Genomic DNA, 23,233 nt, shown 5'->3' with positions numbered 1-23,233 from the left:
AATGTTCTTCAGTAGAGGGCGCTAGCACGCAAGCTCCCGGTAGCTGTGTTGTACCTCATTTCCCTCCTTCAGAGAACAGTGGTTATAGTCATAACTGTACGTTTGTAAACGTGTGGTATGGAGGGTTGGAGCCTTGCTGTAGGTAAATCACAACAGTGTCCAAATTTCAGCTGTTGCAGATGCACCTCCCCCGACATCACTCGTAGACTTTCTGCAGTCGGTTGTGTTAGCCTTACTGCTCGAACATACCCAGTAAGTTGACAACAACCACCAATAAACAAATGTAGCTTTCTTAATCAGACAGAAAAACAGTGGCAGTTTATCAAAATTAGCTGGTTAACTTAATAATCCTGCTTTCTGTAATACCATACAGGGAAATACAGACAAGTAAATAACAGGACGATGACAGAGTTGGTGTTGAAGTTTTTTTTGTCCATTTAATGTTTTTTTTTTTTAATATATATATATATAAGGAAAAGCACAATTACTACAAATAACACTAATAGCGAATCACAGCCTACAAAGCAGATATTATGGATATTAAATGCTATAATACAAGATCTCATTCAAGTATTTTACATTTATTTGTATTCTTTTTCCCCCCCTGATGACAAGCCTAGGATATTGTGATGGTAATGAACTATTACAAAATGTGTGGTTCATATACAGCTATTTTTATTTATATGGCTTTATGGAATTGTGTCCTTTTCAGTCCCCAGACGATATCGCCATTCATAACCTCTGAATATTGACAAACCCAAAGTGGGTTACGTCCTCCCTTCCCCTCTTTCTCTCCAGTGTCCGGCCCAGTCCATCTGACGCTAGGGGGCCATGCCTGGTGTCTCTGCTGAGTTCATTGGAGCACCAACTGTTCCACCCACAGGGTTTGATGCACTATGCTAACGATTAGACTGGACCCCAAAGGACAGGTCTTACCTGTCCCCTCTATCCTGGTCTAGGACGAGTGGGAAACACACACACACACACACACACACACACACACACACACACACACACACACACACACACACACACACACACACACACACACACACACACACACACAGCCATAGGTCACATTCACTGGGGGTGCATTCGGAAAGTAATTTGTCTTTAATTCCTTGAGTAAACAATTTGAGTGATTCAATCAAGCCTATAAGCCCACTCAATTGACTCACAGCTCCCTTGAGTTAAACCCACAAGACAGGGAATAAAAGCTTAAAAAGAAAGTTAATTCTCGTGAAACTCAACTTTTTCAACAATGACAGTTAATGAAAATAGAATGTCCAATTGTCTTCATGTTTGTTTTAAATTTTAACACAGCAGAACCACCTGTGAATATGAATCACTTCTCAACCTCCAGCAGAAGGAACAGTTATAACTCTTATTTATGCCAATTGATATTTAATTAAAGAGGACCATTACACTGATCAATAACTAGTTAGGGGGAATATTTTGACTTTGGCTCATGATATGATTTGTGGAAAGTTTGAATTGCCGTGGCATGAACACACACACTAGTGCTTCACATCATGCAATTTGTAAACGGAATTCATCATAAAAAATATTTTAAATTCTGCAAATTAGCTATGTTTTGAAAATGAACTTGTTCTGGAAATGTGTGATTTGTTGTTGCATTGAATGTCAGTTGACGACCGAATGTAAATGTCCCTCCCTTTATTTGTACTATGTTCCCATTTCTGAAAGTCCAGAGGTTTCAACAAATGCATAGCAATACTGAGACATACCCACAGCATAGCTAGAAACACAGCAAATAAAAAAGCATTAGAATTTCAGACCCTTTAAAATAAAAAGTATGTACACATGTAAGGCGAATATATATAAACTGATCTATAAACAATAAAACAAGTAGCCGGGAGGTGTAAGTTCTGTCCCATTCACATTTTAGTGAAGAAAATTTTTAAATCACTCATATATTTGATACCATCAGTCCTCTGTCGGATAAAGATGATGTTATCCACACCAGATTATTATAGTTTATCTGACTGTAGTCAGCTGTTCATGGGAAGGTGGGTTGGGTTCAGGGCTCTCTGGAAAAAAAACATACTGAGGGGTGTGTGTGTGGAAGCGGTGGTGGGATGCAATGTTAAAGGCCATGCTAAGCTGCAGACTGAAACCCTGCCTTGTTTAGCCCTGGAAAGCAGGCCACAACCCCCAAACATAACCCACCACACATCTCCCCAAAGCAACCACCGCAGCACACCAGATCTACTGATAAACCTTTCCGCTCTTTTTTTTTCTTCAAGTAATCCAGATTGGTGATTCCAGTCCTGTAGCCTCAATGGTGATTGATGGATGGATAGATGTGGGGGGATGTCAGGAGCGGCTGCGCCCCCCCCAGCAAAAGCATTTTAGCACAAAGAGCCACAAATTGCAAACACACTGAGGTGTGGGCGAAGGGGTAGGCTTTAGGACACTTGGAAGACAGTTCAGCAGGTTGTGTTCAAAACTGTTTGGCAGGCAGGGAGTCACTGAGTGGCCACTACTGTAGGTGGTGACCAATGTTGCATATTTGCAATTATCAATGCTGTACAATCGACATCACGGTGGCGGGCACAAGTAAAGCAGAAAAAACATTAAAATAAGGCAACTTTCAATGATCTTGTTCATACTGAGGGATCGGTACAAGTCATTTTTTTAAATCATTTGGTTTGTGTTTTTTCATCTATTTTTTCTCCCTCTATTTCTCTCTCGCGCAAAAACAAGTTAAATATGTATATTTCAAAGCATCAATTTCTAATCCACCAACTAGATGTGTCAAGTGGAATGGGGGTCCATCAATAGAAAGGAATCACAAGGTTCGCAGTTGCCATCAAACGACCTCAGAAACCATGTCCATTCCCCACATTGTAACCACGGAAGAATATATGCCAAGGTTTGCAAAATAAAATACTTCATCCACTCCTTCAATAGTCATTCAGTTTCGTCTCTAATAAGTCAAAACGCTGGGTGTTTCAAACAAAATAAATCAAAATGGAAGAGCCTTGACTTATTCAATCACAAGCCGTTCGTCAGAAAGCCATTCTCTCATTCTTGCGGCGCCGAAAATATTTAATGACGTTGAGTTGATCCAAGTGGCTGAGGGTTGTCTGGGGTTACTTTGGTGGCTGGGCGTCTGATGCGGTTGCCGAGGCCTGGGCTGCGGGTCGCTGGCTCTGGCAGCTGATTTTGGCATCCTCCCTGGTGGGGCCCTGGGCGAACTGGGCTGGGCCGAAGCCAGTTTGGCTGTGGGGGCGGCTGGAGCCCTGGGAGGGGTGGTGGCGGCGACCGTCTCCGCTGGATGAGTGTCTCTTGCGGCCTCCCTCCTCCATCGGGGGCTGCAATGAAGGAAAATGGTGAGGTGTGGGATTGACTGGGGCTCTACAGACGTTCTAAAAGGGCAATTCCACATTAACGGAATTACACTGAGTCAGATTTTTCTCTTTAAAATCTATGCTAAACAAAAACTATTGATTTCAAAGTTTAACAAAGCAATAAACTATGCACACGGACTACTATGAACAATTTACACAGAACATTTCACAAAAACACATTTACTGGATAAACTGTGCAGATGCAGTGTGGTAACAGAATTACGGTAAAATATCCCTGTTTTCACGTGACCACATTTTCTCAAAACTTTGTTAAATATCTGCTTCGAAATAAAATTCAAAAGATGTCTGCAGAAAGAATGGGGTGTCAGCTATGACATACAAATCAAAATGTATTTGTCACATGCTTCGTAAACAACAGGTGTAGACTATCAGTGAAATATTTACTTCCCAACAATGGAGAGAAAAATAATAATACCATGGCTATACACGGGGTACCAGTACCAACTCTATGTGCAAGTGTACGAGGTAATTGACGTAGATAGAGTGCATTCGGAAAGTATTCAGACCCCTTTGCTCGAAATTGAGCTCAGGTGAATCCTGTTTCCATTCACAATCCTTGAGATGTTTCTACAACGTGATTGGAGTCCACCTGTGGTAAATTCAATTGGTTGGACATGATTTGGAAAGGCACACACCTGTCTATATTTACATTTACGTCATTTAGCAGACACTCTTATCCAGAGCGACTTACATATATAAGGTCCCACAGTTGCCAGTGCATGTCAGAGCAAAAACCAAGCCATGAGGTCGAAGGAATTGTCTGCAGAGTTCCGAGACAGGATTGTGTCGAGTCACAGATCTGGGGAAGGGCGCAAATTTTTTGGGGGCAGCATTGAAGGTCCCCAAGAACACAGTAGCCTCCATCATTCTTAAATGGAATAAGTTTAGAACCACCAAGCCTCTTCCTAGAGCTGGCTGCCCGGCCAAACTGAGCAATCGGGGGAGAAGGGCCTTGGTCATGGAGGTGACCAAGAACCCGATGGTCACTCTGACAGAGCTCCAGAGTTCCTCTGTGGAGTTGGGAGAACCTTACAGAAGGACAACCATCTCTGCAGCACTCCACGAAATCAGGCCTTTCTGGTAGATTGGCCAGACGGAAGCCACTCCTCAGTAAAAAAGGCACATGACAGCCCGCTTGGAGTTTGCAAAAAGGTACCTAAAGGACTCTCAAACCATTAGAAAAAAGATTCTCTGGTCTGATGAAACCAAGATTGAGTTATTTGACCTGTATGCCAAGCGTCACGACTGGAGGAAACCTGGCACCATCCAGCATGGTGGTGGCAGCATCATGCTGTGGGGATGTTTTTCAGCGACAGAGACTGGGAGACTAGTCAGGATCAAAGCAAAGATGAACGGAGCAAAGTACAGAGAGATCCTTGATGAAAACCTGCTCCAGAGCGCTCATGACCTCAGACTGGGGGGGAGGTTCAACCTTCCAACAGGACAATGACCCTACGTACACAGCCAAGAAAAAGCAGGAGTGGCTTTGGGACAAGTTTCTGAATGTCCTTGAGTGGCCCAGCCAGAGCCCGGACATGAACCCGATCGAACATCTCTGGTGAGACCTGAAAATAGCTGTGCAGCGACGCTACCCATCCAACCTGACAGAGCTTGAGAGGATCTGCAGAGAATGGGAGAAACTTCCCAAATACAAGTGTGCCAAGCTTGTAGCGCCATACCCAAGAATACTCGAGGCTGTAACCGCTGCCAAAGGTGCTTCAACAAAGTACTGAGTAAATGGTATGTACATGTAAATGTGATTTATATGTCTTTTTTTGTGCAAAAATTTCTAAAAACCCAGTTTTAGCTTTGTCATTGAGGGAGGGGGGGGGAATTTAATCCATTTTAGAATAAGGCTGTATCGTAACAAAATGTGGAAAAAGTCAAGAGGTCTGAATACACCGTATGTACACTACCGGTCAAAAGTTTTAGAACACCTACTCATTCAAGTTTTTTTTTTGGTCCATCCGCAGTGTCTGTGAGATGTGGTGTGGGTGAACGGATGATCTCCGCAAGTGTATTTCCCACCGTAAAGCATGGAGGAGGTGGTGTTATGGTGTGGGGGTGCTTTGCTGGTGACACTGTCTGTTTTTCATTTAGAATTCAAGGCACACTTAACCAGCATGGCTACCACAGCATTCTGCAGCAATATGCAATCCCATCTGGTTTGGGCTTAGTGGGACTATCATTTGTTTTTCAACAGGACAATGACCCAACACACCTCCAGGCTGTGTAAGGGCTATTTTACCAAGAAGGAGAGTGATGGAGTGCTGCATCAGATGACCTGGCCTCCACAATCCCCCGACCTCAATCAAATTGAGATGGTTTGGGATGAGTCGGACCGCAGAGTGAAGGAAAAGCAGCCAACAAGTGCTCAGCATATGTGGGAACTCCTTCAAGACCGTTGGAAAAGCATTCCAGGTGAAGCTGGTTGAGAGAATGTCAAGAGTGTGCAAAGCTGTCATCAAGGCAAAGGTTGGCGACTTTGAAGAATCTCAAGTATAAACTATATTTTGATTTGTGTAACACTTTTTTGGTTACTACATGGTTCCATATGTGTTATTTCATAGTTTTGATGTCTTCACTATTATTCTACAATGTAGAAAATGGTAAAAAGAAAATAAAAACCCTTGAATGAGTAGGGGTTGTAAAACTTTTGACAGGTAGTGTACATATAGGTAGGGGTAACGGGATAGATAATAAACAGTAGCAGCAGCACCGTATGTGATGAGTCAAGAGTTAATGGAAAAGGGGGTCAATGCAGATAGTCCGGGTAGCAATTTGGTGAACTATTTAGCAGTCTTATGACACCTTGAGTTTGAACATTTTTATTTTGGTTATTGAGCTACAGCAGGTGAAGTGTATTTACATCCGGTAACAGAATTATAGTACCGGATTTACATAATGGGTCCCTGATCTGTACTATACAAAAATGCAAATGATGGCAATGAATATCACTCTATTTGTGGTGATGTATGCTGAATAGGTACACAAAGGAAGAAATATGCAATATCCTTCTTTTGCATATTTGATTATTCATCAATACACTGGCTGTTATTGTAATGAGCTCTGCCCCTAAACAAGACCACATTTGGTTGGTCCAGACAAGGCCAAATCTTACACAATCAGACATCTACGTTTCACAAATTTGGCCATATTAGTAAAGCACAGTAGATATATTCAGTACATTACTGTACTCTTAACGTGTGCTATACTTAACGCTACTTTTATTTACTGCTGTACTGCGCTCTACTGTACTGTGCTGTCCAAACTTGTAAAACATAGATGTTTATGATTGGTTCAGATTTGGTCCGGCCAGGGCGGACTGACCAAAATTCAACTACTTTTCAAAGTCAATGGACGTCCGGTGTCGGTGCTCAGTTGGTGAGGACGCTTGTTACAGTAAATTGAAAGAGAGTAGGTGGTAGGTGTCATTGAGCTGCGAGAGCTGACATTTACTGGAGAGAGAGAAAGAGAAGAGAGGGAGGGGTTGTCCACAGTCTTGTTTTGACCAACAGACGACAGAAAGAGAGAAACATAACAGTATGCGAGTAGAAGGGAGGACAATAGCAGGTGACCCAACTGTGGTTTGTGACTACTAGGATTCCCAATTGTAGCAAATTCACTTGCAGTAATTCTGTTACAGATTTGGTAACAGAATTACAAGTTTTAATCACTTAATAATTCATAAACTTGATGTCAGTAAAAACACTAACTAATTGGTAGGTCAACCTTTACTTGTTACTTCTGTGAACATTCATCCTCCCTCATGAGAGAAATGAGAAAATATCATATGGGTTTTTGGTAACGGAATGACATGGCACAGGGCAATGTTTCTTAATCTTACAGAAGGCAAATAATTTATCCAAAATGAAATATAAGTGTTGAAATTACTTCAACATGATTGATTGTGTTTTGATCCCTTTTCCATTGGTTTGACCAGAATGCAAAGCCTTTGCTTATTCCACATTGTTAGGATGGAATATGGTTTAAAAATGTATATATGCCTTCATTTCTCAATTATATAGACTCTTGGCTTTCATTTGACATGCTCCTATGAACTTCACATGTTGGTGCTCATGGGTCCTTTTAGATGGAAATGCCTCTTACAGTTCGTTCTGTAACAAAGTCTGTCTCAAATGGCACCCTATTCCCAATATAGTGCACTAGTTTGACCAGGGCCCTATGTGCACTGCTCAAAAGTAGTGCACTATGTAAGGAATAGGGTGCAATTTGCGATGCAGACAAAGAGTACAGGTTGAACAGGGCAGGCCTGTTCTTTGTTAAAGGGATACTGAGAGAATTGTGTATTTTTATTTCTCTGCGTGCAGTTTGGAGATTGAAGTTAGCATATTGTTAGCTTAGCTGAAAGTCGCCAGCTCCTCTCAAAAGCAGAGGTAAAAACTGTGTGGTTGGTCATTTATAGTCTTATAAAGCTATACATAGTAATCAAATGTTATTCGTCACATGCGCCGAATACAACAGGTATACAAATACAACCTTAGAGTGAAATGCTTACTTACAAGCCCTTAACCAACAATGCAGTTAAGAAAAATAAGTGTTATATCGATGTTATAAAATCGTTAATTTCACTGATAATCATAAATGAAATTCTATCCACTTCCTCATTCTTTCCCCGTTACCGCATAAATATTTATAGAGATCGCAACTTTTCACCTGTCCCATTATGGCGTCTGAGCGCACGGGCAGCACCCTTGACAGATAACCCATGGGGTTAGGTTGCTGGATCGAAAGGTTGCTGGATCGAATCCCCGAGCCGACAAGGTGAAAATCTATCGTTCTGCCCTTGAGCAAGGCAATTAAACCTAATTGCTCCAGGGTCGCCCTCAATAATGGCTGATCCCCTGGCTGTGACCCCATTCTCCAAGGGTGCCTCAGAGGGAGTGGGATTTGCCAAAAATACATTTCCATTTCACACCCAACACTTGTCCAGGTTACCACCTTGTACATACATTGAAACAGGACTATATAAGCACCACCTAATTATTCTATTATTAAATACAACATTGATATTAGGTATGTCTTAACGTTTAAACAGCAAAGAATAAATAAAAAAATTACGTGAATTCAAAATTCAGATATGGTCCTGCGTATGACCGCTAGCGGGCAATGCAGTTCAATCTACCGCTGACCTGGCTACCTACCAGACCGTCGTCACCAGTTACTAAGGCTACAAAGTCAGAAGCCTGCAAATTTCTACAACTTATCTTCTTAAAATGTTATTTTAAACCTAACCTTAATCACAATGTTAACCTTATGCATAACCCTAAATGAAGACCAAAAAACACATTTTTGTTTTCATGAATTTATGATATATCCAATTTTAACTTTGTGGTTGTGCTATCTAGTGGAAACACTACAAGACAGCGCTCACCTTACTGCTGTCCCCCACCCACTCAGCAACAATGGTGCCATTTTAGGTTCACTAATGTGTGCCTCGCCTCTCCATGTTCTCAGTAGTGATGGGACTTCATTGTAGGCCTACTTGCATAACAATCATTGTACTATTTCATGTCATCTTGTGGTCTGCTTCTAGACATGTCATTAGGGCAACATTGAAGCCGACATCCTCTACCATTGACAATGGCTGCATATCAACTGCAATCATTTCTATAAACAGCGCTGTGATTTTCTCACTGTATTCCTTATCCCCCTGCTGCCAGCAACCGGTTGGGTCTCAAGGTGCCTCCTTTTCAGCATTGCACCTGTACTGCCACTGTAGCTCAGTTCCACCTCGCAAAGTTCACAATTCACCACCTTCTCATTTAACTTCTTAAAGTATTGGCATACAGGACTTCGCTGCTGTCACTTCCCTGTCTCACTCGGACATTTTTTTCAACGGTAAACGAGGATGACGTGCGGAGCGCTTTATATCCGTGGCAAATCATCTTAAAGATGCCCATCTCCTCCTACTAACTTTGCAGCATCATTGCTTTAGGTATTTGTTTAATTTAACATGTTCCCTTTATGATGATGATTGGGACCTGTTAGTGGTAGTTGTGATAACTGCACTGTGATTTTCGTTGTCAACAACAACAAAAAGTTTGGGATTTTTTGTAAATATTAAGGGTCCCTATTTTGTTTAAACGTCACACCCCTACTCTAAACATCTCTATGCAACAGGGATTCTTTGTTAACAAACCCACTTGCTCAGTACTTCGACCCTACAAAAGCCTGACGAAGCATGACAGCAATCACGTAGCCAGCAGTGAAAAAGTTGTAGTAAAGGTGTCTAAACGTGTACTCTGACAGGTTTCCCTAGTAGTAAAAAGCAGAAGAGAACATTCATTTAACTTTCTTTGACAGGTTTCCCTAGTAGTAAAAAGTAGGAGAACATTCATTTAACTTTCTTTGACAGGTTTCCCTAGTAGTAAAAAGTAGGAGAACATTCATTTAACTTTCTTTGACAGGTTTCCCTAGTAGTAAAAAGTAGAAGAGAACATTTAATTTTGACAGGTTTCCCTAGAAGTAAAAAGTAGAAGAGAACATTCATTTAACTTTCTTTGACAGGTTTCACTAGTACTGAAAAATAGAAGAGAACATTTAACTTTGACAGGTTTCCCTACTTACATCGATTCTGAAATCCTCGAGACGCTTAAACTTGCTCAAGCACTCCTGCAGCTTGGGGTCGATCCCCATGTTCTTGTTTTTGGAGTATTTAAGAAATGCCCAAAACTTCTCAAGTCCATACAGCTGGCCTGTGGGAGATGGGGACACAGAGACAGGCAGGTGTTGGCGAGAAGTCTAAGACTACGTCCCAAATGGCACCCTATTCCCTATATAAGCCTCTGGTAAAAGTAGTGCACTATATGGGGAATATGGTTCCATTTCGTACACTGTTTGTACTCATTGTGGAGGAACAGTAGTAACCAAATCGAGAGTTATTGCGCTGTGTGAATGTGTATGGTTGAAGTTCCCTAAGTGATGCATCTCACCAGCTTCGTAGTCTTTCATGGTCTCCTCCTGGAAGTCCTTGAAAATGTTTGGCCTGAATTTCCTTTCCAGTCCGTAGCTGTAGTACCTGAACAGGCACTCCAAACCGTACCTGCAATACAGACAACAGGTATTAATCAGCTGTGTGTGGTGATCGAGCAGACTAAACAAACACCCATTTACTAACACTAGTGGTGGTACCCGAATATGGTACTGGAATTTTCTATTCACCCTGACTGTCTAGCTTTTATTTTGGTGATTGTTAGTTCTTAAAGATTTTCAACTCAATAAAAAAATTAAAAGTCCCTTCTTCAGTACTCTGTCTTTCAAAGATAGTTCGTAAAAATCCAAATAACTTCACAGATCTTCATTGTAAAGGGTTTAAACACTGTTTCCCATGCTTGTTCAATGAACCATAAACCATTAATGAACGTTAAGACACTAACAGCTTACAGACGGTAGGCAATTAAGGTCACTGTTATGAAAACTTAGCACACTAAAGAGGCCTTTCTACTGACTCTGAAAAACACCAAAAGAAAGATGCCCAGGTTCCCTGCTCATCTGCATGAACGTGCCTTAGGCATGCTGCAAGGAGGCATGAGGACTGCAGATGTGGCCAGGGCAATAAATTGCAACGTCCGTACTGTGAGACGCCTAAGACAGCGCTACAGGGAGACAGGACGGACAGCTGATTGTCCTCGCAGTGGCAGACCACGTGTAACACCTGCACAGGATCGGTACATCCGAACACCACACCTGCGGGACAGGTACAGGATGGCAACAACTGCCCGAGTTTCACCAGGAACACACAATCCCTCCATCAGTGCTCACACTGTCCACAATAGGCTGAGAGTGGCTGGACTGAGGGCTTGTAGGCCTGTTGTAAGGCAGGTCCTCACCAGACATCACTGGCAACAATGTTGCCTATGAGCACATACCCACCGTCGCTGGACCAGACAGGACTGGCAAAAAGTGCTCTTCACTGACAAGTCGCAGTTTTGTCTTACCAGAGGTGATGGTCGGATTCGTATTTATCGTCGAAGGAATGAGCGTTGCACCGAGGACTGTCCTCTGGAGCGGGATCGATTTGGAAGTGGAGGGTCCGTCATGGTCTGGGGCAATGTGTCCCAGCATCATCGGACTGAGCTTGTTGTCATTGCAGGCATTCTCAACACTGTGCGTTACAGGGAAGACATCCTCCTCCCTCATGTGGTACCCTTGCTGCAGGCTCATCCTGACATGACCCTCCAGCATGATAATGCCACCAGCCATACTGCTCGTTCTGTGCGTGATTTCCTGCAAGACAGGAATGTCAGTGTTCTGCCATGGCCAGCAAAGAGCCCGGATCTCAATCCCATTGAGCACGTCTGGGACCTGTCGGATCGGAGGGTGAGGGATAGGGCCAAAAGGTCTCCTTTTTTCAGGGACACATTATTCTATTTCTGATAGTCACATGGCTGTGGAACTTGTTCAGTTTATGTCTCAGTTGTTGAATCTTGTTATGTTCATACAAATATTTACACGTTAAGTTTACTGAAAATAAACGCAGTTGACAGTGAGAGGACGTTTCTTTTTTTGCTGAGTTTATTATGAAAAAAATACACTGAACAAAAATATAAATGCACCGATTTTACTGACTTACAATTAAATAAGGAAATCAGTCAATTGAAATACATTCATTAGGCCCTAATCTATGGATTTCACATGACTGGGAATAAAGATATGCATCTGTTGGTCACAGATACCTTAAAAAAAGATGGGGGCATGGATAAAATAAGAAGTCAGTATCTGGTGTGACCACCATTTGCCTAACGCAGCGCGACACATTTCCTTAGCATAGAGTTGATCAGGCTGTTGATTGTGGCCTGTGGAATGTTGTCCCACTCTTCAATGGCTGTGCATAGTTGCTGGATATTGTCGGGAACTGGAACACGCTGTCGTACATGTCGATCCAGAGCATTCCAAACGTGCTCAATGGGTGATCTTGTCACGGTATCTTTGTGCATACAAATTGTTATCAATAAAATGTCATTGTTTTCGTTGTCCGTTGCTTAATCCTGCCCATACCATAACCCCACCACCACGGGGCACTCTGTTCACAACGTTTTCATCAGTAAACTGCTCACCCACACGACGCCATACACACTGTCTGCCGGTAGAGTTGAAACCGGGATTCATCCAGGAAGAGCACACTTCTCCAGCGTGCCAGTGGCCATCGGTGGTGAGCATTTTCCCACTAAAGTCGGTTATGACGCTGAACTGCAGTCAGGTCAAAACCCCAGTGAGGATGACTAGTAGCAGATAAGCTTCTGACAGTTTGTGCAGTTTCACAGTTTCATCAGCTGTCTGGATGACTGGTCTCAAGACGATCCCGCAGGTGAAGAAGCCAGCTGTGGAGGTCTTGAGCTGGTGTGGTTACACGTGGTCTGCAGTTCTGTGGCCGGTTGGACGTACTGCCAAATTCTCTAAATTCTCTAAAACAACATTGGAGGTGGCTTATAGTAGAGTAATGAACATTAAAGTCTCCGGCAACAGCTGTGGGGAACATTCCTGCAGTCAGCATGCCAATAGCACGCTCCCTCAACACTTGAGACATCTATGGCATTGTGTTGTATGACAAAACTGCACATTTTAGAGTGACCTTTTGTTTTATTGATCATGCTTTTTAAATCAGCTTTTCGATATGCCACACCTTTCAGGTGGATGGATTATCTTGGCAAAGGAGAAACGCTCACTAAACAGGGATGTGCACAAAACTTGAGAAATAATCTTTTTGTGCATATGGAAAATGTCTGGGTTCTTTTATTTCAGCTCATGAAACATGGGACCAACACTTCACATGCCGCCTTTATATTGTAGTTCAGTAGGTCCATTATCTTTTCTACATACTTTATATCTGGCTTTAGTTGTTTAAGCTTACACAAAACGTTTTTTTTTTCTTTCTGAAAAATTATTTTGTACACTGTTCAGACTTAGACAGCCCAAAAAAAACACTTAGGCAGACCACCCAAGGATTTAATTGGCAGAAATGTGCTTGATTGAGTCAGGTGTGTTAGAGCAGGGCTGGAACAAGTGTCTGCCCCTGTTGCCTCCCCTTCCCAAACACCATTTTAGGCCCAAACAATTTTACGGGTCAAAAGCCTTCACACATTCCGCTCTCCTTGCCCAACACGCAATTTTAGGCTCTTTACAATCAAAGTTCTGTGTATAATTGGTAGATGGGTAAGTATTAAGCAAAGAAGGAAATGAAGCATTACCTGTATCCCTCCTTGCTGTCCTCCACCACCAGATGTCTGAACTCCTCGTACATCTTCCTGTTGAAGTGATCCCTCAGGAAGAACGACCAGAAACGGAACAGTGTGTTCATCTCCTGGGATTGGCCAATGCCCAACCGCTTGCGTTCTGTGATTAGTGGGGTGGAGGGGTGAAAGGTCAGTCAGACACTGTAGCTGTGTCCCAAACGCCACCCCATTCCCTATATTTTCAAAAGTAGTGCACTATGTAGGCCATTTGACCATTTGGGATGCAACCTGTGTGACAAAGCAAGCAACATCTATTGTTTCTATACGCAGTGTTTCTAACTATTTACACACATGTATAATGTGACGTGTGTGACATTACTTTCTAGTCTCTGAATAGGAGATAGTAAACAATGGAAGAGGTATATGAAATGGTGTGGGTCATTTTTTTGAAATGGCAAAGGCTCTATGGCTCTACTGTGTAAGCGTGTGAATGAGTGATCATGTCTGTGTGTGAATGAATGAATGAATATGTCTGTGTGTGATCTATGTTCAGGGAAAAAGATATGGGTAGCTATGAGTACCGTTTAGGCAGCGTCGACGGTACTTGTGATAAACGTGTTGCGTGAAGCCGTTCTCCTTGAGCAGCTCGTGGGAGGGGTGCTGGAAATTGGGGAGCGACTGAGGGGTGCAGCCAATTCCCCCCAATGCAGGTGTACCCTCTGAGGGGCTGGCGTTGGAGCTGGAGAGAGAGGGAAGACGAGTGATTAAACGCACATACAAACACCACCGACAAATTAAGCCTGTATGAAATGGGTAAAAGTCAGCATTTTCCAAGCTCTGTCTTGGGGACCCCAATGTGTGCACATTTTGGTTTTTCCCCCAGTACTACACAGCAGATTCAAATAACCAACACATCATTGGGATCTGATCGTTTGAGTCAGCTGTGTAGTGCCTTGTGGGAAAAGAAGAAAACATCCTTGGGGTCCCCAGGACCGAGTTTGGGAAACGCTGGTATAAGTGATAAACAATTCTGTACGACTTCAACAATTCTTATTGCATTGAAATGTTCTAAAGAAGACATAAAGCCTTTTGTAGTAATATGAACAAGTGCACACGTTAGCAACAGGAGATGAGAGGTGGCTTGACTCACCTGATGGAGGTGGTGCGAGATCGGTGCTCCCGCGAGTCCATCACCCAGCCAACGTGGCACTCCATGGGGGGATTGGAGCTGTGCCTGGTCTTCCTTTTCCTGGGGGTCTGGAGACAGAGGGGGATAGAGAGAGGACAGTTAACCAAACAGTACCCACAGCAGTCAAGATTCCCAGACCCAAATCCGCCCCTAGTCGGAGGTTTCAGATGTAAATGAAAGACACTTCACAAATTAAATGTATTAGCATAAATAGAGGAGCAGTGTGCCGCCTCACAGATGTCAGATATGTCCAAATCAATAACCAATAGACAACTGTACCCTGGTAGATCTACGGGATGTGTGTAAGTCTAAGCAAAATGTCAGAAACAAAATTGTTACCTTGGCGTCGACGGGCCAGCTCTCCTTCACAACAGGGTAGAAACGGGGCGTCATGGCTGGGTCCTTCCGGTGCGGGGTGCGAGGCGTGCGGGGTGTCCGGGCAATGCGGTAGTTGGGCGAGTCAGGTACAGTAGTCGGGAGGGAGCGTGCTATTGTGGAAGGCTCAGGGGCACCGAACAGTTTGTTCGCCAAGGCGTCTACGGGAACTGAGAGATGAGTCACGTGTTCATATGGGTCATTTCTGTATCACAGCTTCAATATGCACATGAATAAGACTTATGTGGAGGTATTCCTATAGCCATAGAAACACCAATTTATTGAATGTATTATTCTGCTCTCTATATCTGGTGTTATTTCCCAATGTTGGTTCAGTAGAGTGCTTGTGTTTGGCATGTGATTAAGCCATAGCTGTGTGACCCCCACCTTAGTAAAAAAGGTCTGTGTCTCATCTGTTCATGTGTCTGTGGTACTCACTCTGCTGGGGCTTTGGGGGTCCAGGGGGCACCTCCTGATTGGGGTCGACGGGGGGTTCTGGGGTTAGGCAGTCAAACTCCTCTCGGCTGATCAGGTGAACCTTTTTGAAGTTCTCCACCTCTTGCTGCAGAGACAACCACATGACAGGGAGGCTCAGTGAAACAGCGGTGGTAAACTCAATGGGCTGGTTCGTTTCAGGGAGGCAGATCTAGTCCTAGAATAAAAAGCATGTACAATGGAGATTTTCCATTGAAAGTGCTTTTTAGTAAAAAGGTCTTCACGGGTCCTGGTTGACCTGATATACCCGAGACCCAACCGAAATTCTAACTTGTCCCTCGAGACCGAGTCCTTTTTGATTGTCATCGGGTCTACATAACTACAGCTGATAGACCCGAATGGACCTGACCACAGCTCTGCATAGCTTAAAGCATATTTATTTTCCACTAATAAGGTGCATTTATTTACTTATAGATGGCCCAATCTAGACCCGGATCCATTAGGGTTCAGGTCGGGTCTAGGTTGTTGTCCTCTGGGCCATTCGGGTCCGTTCGGTCGCCATTTTATTTTTTATGATCAGGTCAGGTCCAATTGTCCTTGGGTCCATTTAGATTCAGAGACCTCTACTTAGTCCAGGACTAGCCTTTATTTGTGTCCGATAAATCGTCCCAATATCAATCAGACCAGGTGATGAACATTCAAAAGCAAAACACTTGATCATGTCATCATTTACACCGCCTCATTGCATGTCCAAAAAACAGTTTTTCCTTCTTCAAGAGTCAAACAAAAGATGGGGGAAGTAGGAAATAGGCTGTAATCAACAATCTGTGTAGCATAATGTACCTTCTTCAAAGTTTGGTAACGGTCAGACATGCACCAACATGGCATGGTGACCAAGAATACTACTGGGCTATATTAACTTGGAAGTTCAATAAAGGCTCTATTTCAAACTAGGGCTTTGTCAACAGTAACAACCTCCAAACACAACACAGAACCCTCAACTTTACTCAGACAAAACTGGTGTAAAAATAGCAACAAAATTATAGGAACTAAACTACAACTTGGCTTCTACACACTGAGCTTTTGTCACAAATGGCACCCTATTGCCTATATAGTGCATTACTTTTGAACAGGGCCCATACATTTCTGGTAGTGCAGTAAATAGGAAATAGGGTGCCATTTTGGATGCAACCTAGGAAACAAGACTTACTTTTCAAGCACGAGCCATCTCTGACCTAGTTACCTCTGAAGACATCTGAAGAGCCATTTCCCCCCCTGAAACCCACTCCACAGAGCCCTTAGCTAGGCAGAGGCAGCCCAGGTAGGGTTTATTTATTAACACACCACTGGATTGGGGGGGGGCACGTGAACGGCACAAATTGCCCTGCCACAATAACTGGGACAAAAACAGCCCACTTAAGTTATATCAGTGATACGCGTTTGTTCATTGTTCATAACCGATTGGTTTATTATTGTTGTCAATTTGTTGTTGTTTTTTTATCTCTGAAGACTGTCACAAGAGTGTATTTTGTTTAAATGGTTTCCTGGTGGAAACTAGGCACATGCCTCATTTAGAGAATCTGTAATTACTTAGGCTGTCCCCAAATATTTAGTTACGACCTATTGAAAATTCTGATATCCATCCTCACAGTCCTCAAATTAATGCACCTATTCTAGATAATAGTGCTTGCTACCTGACTACAGAGTTAAAGTCCAAGTGAAAGGGACTGACCTTGATGGTGGCGTACTCGGGTTCGTAGTTGTCATCCCACAGGTCCGCTTCGTAGTAGTACAGGCCGTCGTTGATCACCTTCACCAGCTCATTGGTCAGCTTGGAGCGCGACGTGTGGTGGCCTGTGCGGTCACCCCCTGGGTGCTTGCGCAGGTAGGGCGGTGTCTGTGTCACAATGAGGATCTTGTTGACGTCGTTGTCGGCGATCTCGCAGTCCGAGTCCTCATCGGACCAGTCGGTAAATGTGTTCCTGCGGCCATCCATCTGCTCCATCTCCTCGTCAAACATGAAGTCCAGCTCCTCGGGCTCATCCTGCTCCTCCTTGGCTGAGGCGGCAGAGGGGACCAGGCTGAGGCCTGCCTTTGGCACCGGGGAGAGAGCGTCTTCCTTCTGCTGCAACGAAGGGGTCTACCATCAGTCAACGTCCATGGGAGAAGGCGTGGAGGGATAGATGGGTGCCAAGGTGGAGAGGGAGACAAGGAAGTAGAGAAAGGGCAATGTAGAGGTATGGAGCAGGCAGACAGTCACACTGTATACAGGCAGGGACACCATGAAGAGAGGTGCTGGTGAGAGGATGAATAGATAACACCACAGGCAGGGGGAATGGACTGGTGATGAACAGTAACATATTGAACATACCCCAAATGGCAACCTATTCCCTATGTAGTGCACTACTTTCAACAAACGCTTTAGTCTATGCCTACTACCTGGCAGAATTAGATCATGATTACTTGCATCAATCAAGTGGCGATTTGTTTAGCAAACTCTGCAATTGCATGTGCACTACAAAAACACCCTAATCAAACAAATCCCTGGCTGGTGAGCACTTGAATTAAAGGGTATCTACACCAAAAAATAAACATTTCTTAGATTTTTCGCAGAAAGTGGTCACCTGATGTGGTTTAAGCATTGCTGTGGACTTAAAGCTGCACTATTCAGAAATTGCTCTGCCATTTTCTGGTTGCAAAAATTCTAATACATAGCCAAATGTCAGACTCTACAATTGTTATATTGTACAGACTCATAGTACCATCTAAACCACTGTGAAAGATATTTTCCATAACCAAACATATTGTATTTTCAGCTGTTTGAACCTGGTGTACAAACCGAAAGTAAAAGAAACAAAAACAAAACTTAAGAACCGTAAGCATAGAAATAGCGCACATAAAAACTGCTTCTTAGACTTGTTTTCAATGAGAATGACAGATCTATAACACACACACACCTTTCCATGTGAATTTGATAATGTCATCAAAAAAGTTACATATTGAAGTTTTAAAACATTACATTGTTGTTTTTCTATTAAAAAAGGTGTAATTTTGAGAACAATCCCCCACACATAGGGGTGCAAAGGTTCCAAAACTTTCCAGTACATTTCTGGAATTTTTCCATGGGAAGTTAAAGCCAGGGAATTTTGATTCAATTCATTAAAAAAAAGTTAGCTTATAACAGTGAACCTTTTTTGTGGGATACACAAGGCAATTCTAGGTCTTGTGGCATATTTTGGTTAATCTACCCCCAATTCAATGGAATTGCAACCCTCTGCATGCACAGTGCATTCTTCCATCACATGTGCAGCTGATTGTCAAGATCTGGTACACTAATGAGATGCTATTGAGCCCACACTACTACACTGTCTGAGCCAAGGACTACATGCTTTGTGGTACATTTGGATTACAATACTGGGTGAGGTGAATATATTTTATAGGACATATATGATTTTTTGTTAACTAGTAAATAGTAGCCTACAACAAAGTGTGTTTAAATCATTTCTAACTTGTTAATTTCTGCTAGTAAGTTTTTGCTACCATGTGGGTTTTAGCTTGCTTGAGCCTGCTAACTGAGGAGTGTTAATTCACCTGTTTCCATACATGTTTCATTGTAAAACATTTATCTTACAAAGGAGTTGTTTAATCTAACTGCTTACCTACACTGCTCAAAAAAATAAAGGGAACACTTAAACAACACATCCTAGATCTGAATGAAAGAAATAATCTTATTAAATACTTTTTTCGTTACATAGTTGAATGTACTGACAACAAAAATCACACAAAAATAATCAATGGAAATCCAATTTATCAACCCATGGAGGTCTGGATTTGGAGTCACACTCAAAATTAAAGTGGAAAACCACACTACAGGCTGATCCAACTTTGATGTAATGTCCTTAAAATGAGGTTCAGTAGTGTGTGTGGCCTCCACGTGCCTGTATGACCTCCCTACAACGCCTGGGCATGCTCCTGATGAGGTGGTGGATGGTCTCCTGAGGGATCTCCTCCCAGACCTGGACTAAAGCATCCGCCAACTCCTGGACAGTCTGTGGTGCAATGTGGCGTTGGTGGATGGAGCGAGACATGATGTCCCAGATGTGCTCAATTGGATTCAGGTCTGGGGAACGGGCGGGCCAGTCCATAGCATCAATGCCTTCCTCTTGCAGGAACTGCTGACACTCCAGCCACATGAGGTCTAGCATTGTCTTGCATTAGGAGAAACCCAGGGCCAACCGCACCAGCATATGGTCTCACAAGGGGTCTGAGGATCTCATCTCGGTACCTAATGGCAATCAGGCTACCTCTGGCGAGCACATGGAGGGCTGTGCGGCCCCCCAAAGAAATGCCACCCCACACCATGACTGACCCACCGCCAAACCGGTCATGCTGGAGGATGTTGCAGGCAGCAGAACGTTCTCCACGGCATCTCCAGACTCTGTCACGTGCTCAGTGTGAACCTGCTTTCATCTGTGAAGAGCACAGGGCGCCAGTGGCGAATTTGCCCATCTTGGTGTTCTCTGGCAAATGCCAAACGTCCTGCACGGTGTTGGGCTGTAAGCACAACCCCCACCTGTGGACGTCGGGCCCTCATACCACCCTCATGGAGTCTGTTTCTGACCGTTTGAGCAGACACATGCACATTTGTGGCCTGCTGGAGGTCATTTTGCAGGGCTCTGGCAGTGCTCCTCCTGCTCCTCCTTGCACAAAGGCGGAGGTAGCGGTCATGCTGCTGGGTTGTTGCCCTCCTACGGCCTCCTCCACGTCTCCTGATGTACTGGCCTGTCTCCTGGTAGCGCCTCCATGCTCTGGACACTACGCTGACAGACACAGCAAACCTTCTTGCCACAGCTCGCATTGATGTGCCATCCTGGATGAGCTGCACTACCTGAGCCACTTGTGTGGGTTGTAGACTCCGTCTCATGCTACCACTAGAGTGAAAGCACCGCCAGCATTCAAAAGTGACCAAAACATCAGCCAGGAAGCATAGGAACTGAGAAGTGGTCTGTGGTCTCCACCTGCAGAACCACTCCTTTATTGGGGTGTCTTGCTTATTGCCTATAATTTCCACCTGTTGTCCATTGCATTTGCACAACAGCATGTGAAATTTATTGTCAATCAGTGTTGCTTCCTAAGTGGACAGTTTGATTTCACAGAAGTGTGATTGACTTGGAGTTACATTGTGTTGTTTAAGTGTTCCTTTATTTTTTTGAGCAGTATATTTATCTGTACATGGAATTGTATTTGTTTGTTTTTTACTCATTTTTTTTGTAATCTTTACAGGAAAATGCCACAGGCCCTATCTGAAGTGTGGAGACATTTCACTGCAGCTAATGTAGAAGAAAAAGCTGTGTACATTTGCAAATACAGTGCCAAATCATGTGAATGCAACAAAGATGCAGAATCATCTGGCCAAGTGCATAAAGTTCCCTCAGCGCTCACAACAAGCAACCTCTGACAAAACTCCCTCTACTTCTATTCGAGGTGAAAATGATGAATCAGACCCCTTATCCATAGCAACAGCTCATAGTCCTCCTGGAATCTGACTTTTCTTTTACTCAAATGGAGGAACGAAGTCAGAAAAATGCTGATGAATGTCTTGCTTGAGCTGTGTATGCAACTGGTTCACCTCTGATGCTCACAGGCAATGTGTATTGGAAGAGATTTCTGAATGTCCTTCGCGCAACATACACCCCTCCAACCAGACATTCTTTATATACTCATTTGCTGGATGCAGAGTTCCACAGAGTTCAAGTGAAGGTCAAGCAAATCAAAGAGAAAGACTATTGCAATCATCTCTGATGGGTGGTCGAATGTTCGTGGGCAAGGAATAATTAACTACATCATCTCCACCCCTCAACCAGTATTCTCCAAGGGACAACAGACACACCGGTCTCTACATTGCAGATGAGCTGAAGGCAGTCATCAATGACCGTGGACCACAGAAGGTATTTGCACTGGTGACAGACAATGTTGCAAACATTAAGGCTGCTTGGTCTAAAGTGGAGGAGTCCTACCCTCACATCACACCCATTGGCTGTGCTGCTCATGCATTGAATCTGCTCCTCAAGGACATCATGACACTGAAAAAAATGTATATACTCTACAAGAGAGCCAAGGAAATGGTTAGGTATGTGAAGGGTCATCAAGTTATAGCAGCAAAGTGAGAAGAATAAGAGCACCACATTGAAGCTGCCCAGCAACACCTGTTGGGGTGGTGTTGTCATCATGTTTGACAGTCTCCTGGAAGGGAAGGAGTCTCTCCAAGAAATGGCCATATCACAGTCTGCCGATATGGACAGCCCCATCAAGAGGATCCTCATGGATGATGTATTTTGGGAGAGAGTGGTAAGCAGCCTGAAACCTATGGCAGTCGTGCCAACATATCTCATCAGCCACCTGGTGGAAGGGACTTTGTGGGTCTGCTCTTTCCCCGGTTGCCTCCATCATTCTCCAAATCCCACCAACATCAGCCGCCTCAGAGCGCAACTGGTCCTTGTTTGGGAACACACACACACCAAAGCACGCAACAGGCTGACCAATACAAGGGTTGAACAATTGGTGGCCATCCGGGCAAATTTGAGGCTTTTTGAGCCTGACAACGAGCCATCCTCAACAAGGTTGGAAAGTGACAGTGAAGATGAGGCCTCAGAGTTTGATGTTCAAGAGGAGGTCCAGGGAGAAGACATGGAAGCCTGAGAGGAAGACAACCAAAGCTTTAGTTTCTTGATGTATGTTGAAAACGTTTTTGGGAGATGCGATGGATCATTGGGGATCATTTAATATTCCCTTTCGTTGTTCAGCAAAATCATCCCATGTGAAGAGTCAACTCATTTAACTAAAGTTCAATTTGTAACTAAATTGTTTTATTTAGATTAGAAGGATTTAATAATTTGCAATTTGTCTACTTACGATAAGGTAAAAGGTTTCTGTTTCCATATGATAAATATATACAACGCAAAAGACGACTACATTTAAATGGTATTAATATTAATTACCATATTTTCCCATTAATTCCAACGGAAAAAATACAAAACCTTGAAAAACAAAACTGAGAAAACGGAATTTGGGAAAAACAAAAGTGAATTAGGCAACAAACAAAAAATGACTGATTTTATATGGCCCTAATCAAATAGAACCGACATTCATCTTTGTTATAGAGATTTTGTTTTACAGGTATCATGTAGGATAATGGTGTGCGGTGAGAGCCATTACGCTGTATCCTCTTTCATTGCCAGACCACTCAACTGGACATAGAGTGACTGGATTAAGGGAGAGGAAGGCCAACACACAATCAGGTCATATCTATTCATCTCCACTCACCTTGGTTCTGGTCGGGGAGGGCTTGGGTCTCTTCTTCACCTCAATCCAGGACTCAGAGTCCAGGTCGGGCAGGCTGGCTGACAGTCCCTTGGGCATGCTCTTCAGGTTGGACACGTCCTGCTCCATCTTGGGCTGCATGGAGGCCCTGGTCATGCCCCTGGTGGGCGTGGAGGACCGGGGAGACCCTGGAGCAGACTCTGTCGATTAGATTGACTCTATAGGTGAGCACGAGACTAGACAAGCCTACAGAGTGGACTAGTGAGTGTAAGCTCACTCTATATCAGCTACCTTTCAATAGTTGTGTCTCAAATGGCACCCTA

The 23,233-nt window shown here is 43.5% G+C and overlaps 1 protein-coding gene and 1 non-coding gene across 6 annotated transcripts in view; both read right to left on the bottom strand.

Annotated features, from left to right (window-relative positions):
• Window positions 1–411: 411 nt before the first annotated feature.
• The window catches only part of LOC106560735 (La ribonucleoprotein 1, translational regulator), a 116,609-nt gene continuing 93,787 nt past the window's right edge, over window positions 412–23,233 (bottom strand). For 2 of the 5 annotated variants that reach the window (XM_014123919.3, XM_014123923.3), the window contains 10 exons: window positions 22,914–23,110; window positions 17,323–17,730; window positions 15,594–15,717; window positions 15,120–15,325; window positions 14,742–14,848; window positions 14,173–14,330; window positions 13,607–13,751; window positions 10,352–10,461; window positions 9,987–10,114; window positions 412–3,338 (listed from right to left, as the gene is read on the bottom strand). In XM_014123919.3, the coding sequence (XP_013979394.2) occupies window positions 3,117–3,338; window positions 9,987–10,114; window positions 10,352–10,461; window positions 13,607–13,751; window positions 14,173–14,330; window positions 14,742–14,848; window positions 15,120–15,325; window positions 15,594–15,717; window positions 17,323–17,730; window positions 22,914–23,110 (1,805 nt within the window). In that variant the 3' untranslated portion in view covers window positions 412–3,116. The remainder of the gene's footprint in view (window positions 3,339–9,986; window positions 10,115–10,351; window positions 10,462–13,606; window positions 13,752–14,172; window positions 14,331–14,741; window positions 14,849–15,119; window positions 15,326–15,593; window positions 15,718–17,322; window positions 17,731–22,913; window positions 23,111–23,233) is intronic. The other 3 variants (XM_014123920.3, XM_014123921.3, XM_014123922.3) reach the window with 3 other exon arrangements.
• LOC123724995 (small nucleolar RNA SNORA49) lies at window positions 22,784–22,872 on the bottom strand. Its single transcript, XR_014379297.1, has one exon. It is a non-coding gene; the product is annotated as a small nucleolar RNA SNORA49 (small nucleolar RNA).

This window comes from Salmo salar, chromosome 10 (genome assembly GCF_965601325.2).
Source record: "Salmo salar chromosome 10, fSalSal1, whole genome shotgun sequence".
NCBI lineage: Eukaryota > Metazoa > Chordata > Actinopteri > Salmoniformes > Salmonidae > Salmo > Salmo salar.
This window is presented reverse-complemented; position numbering and strand designations above follow the sequence as displayed.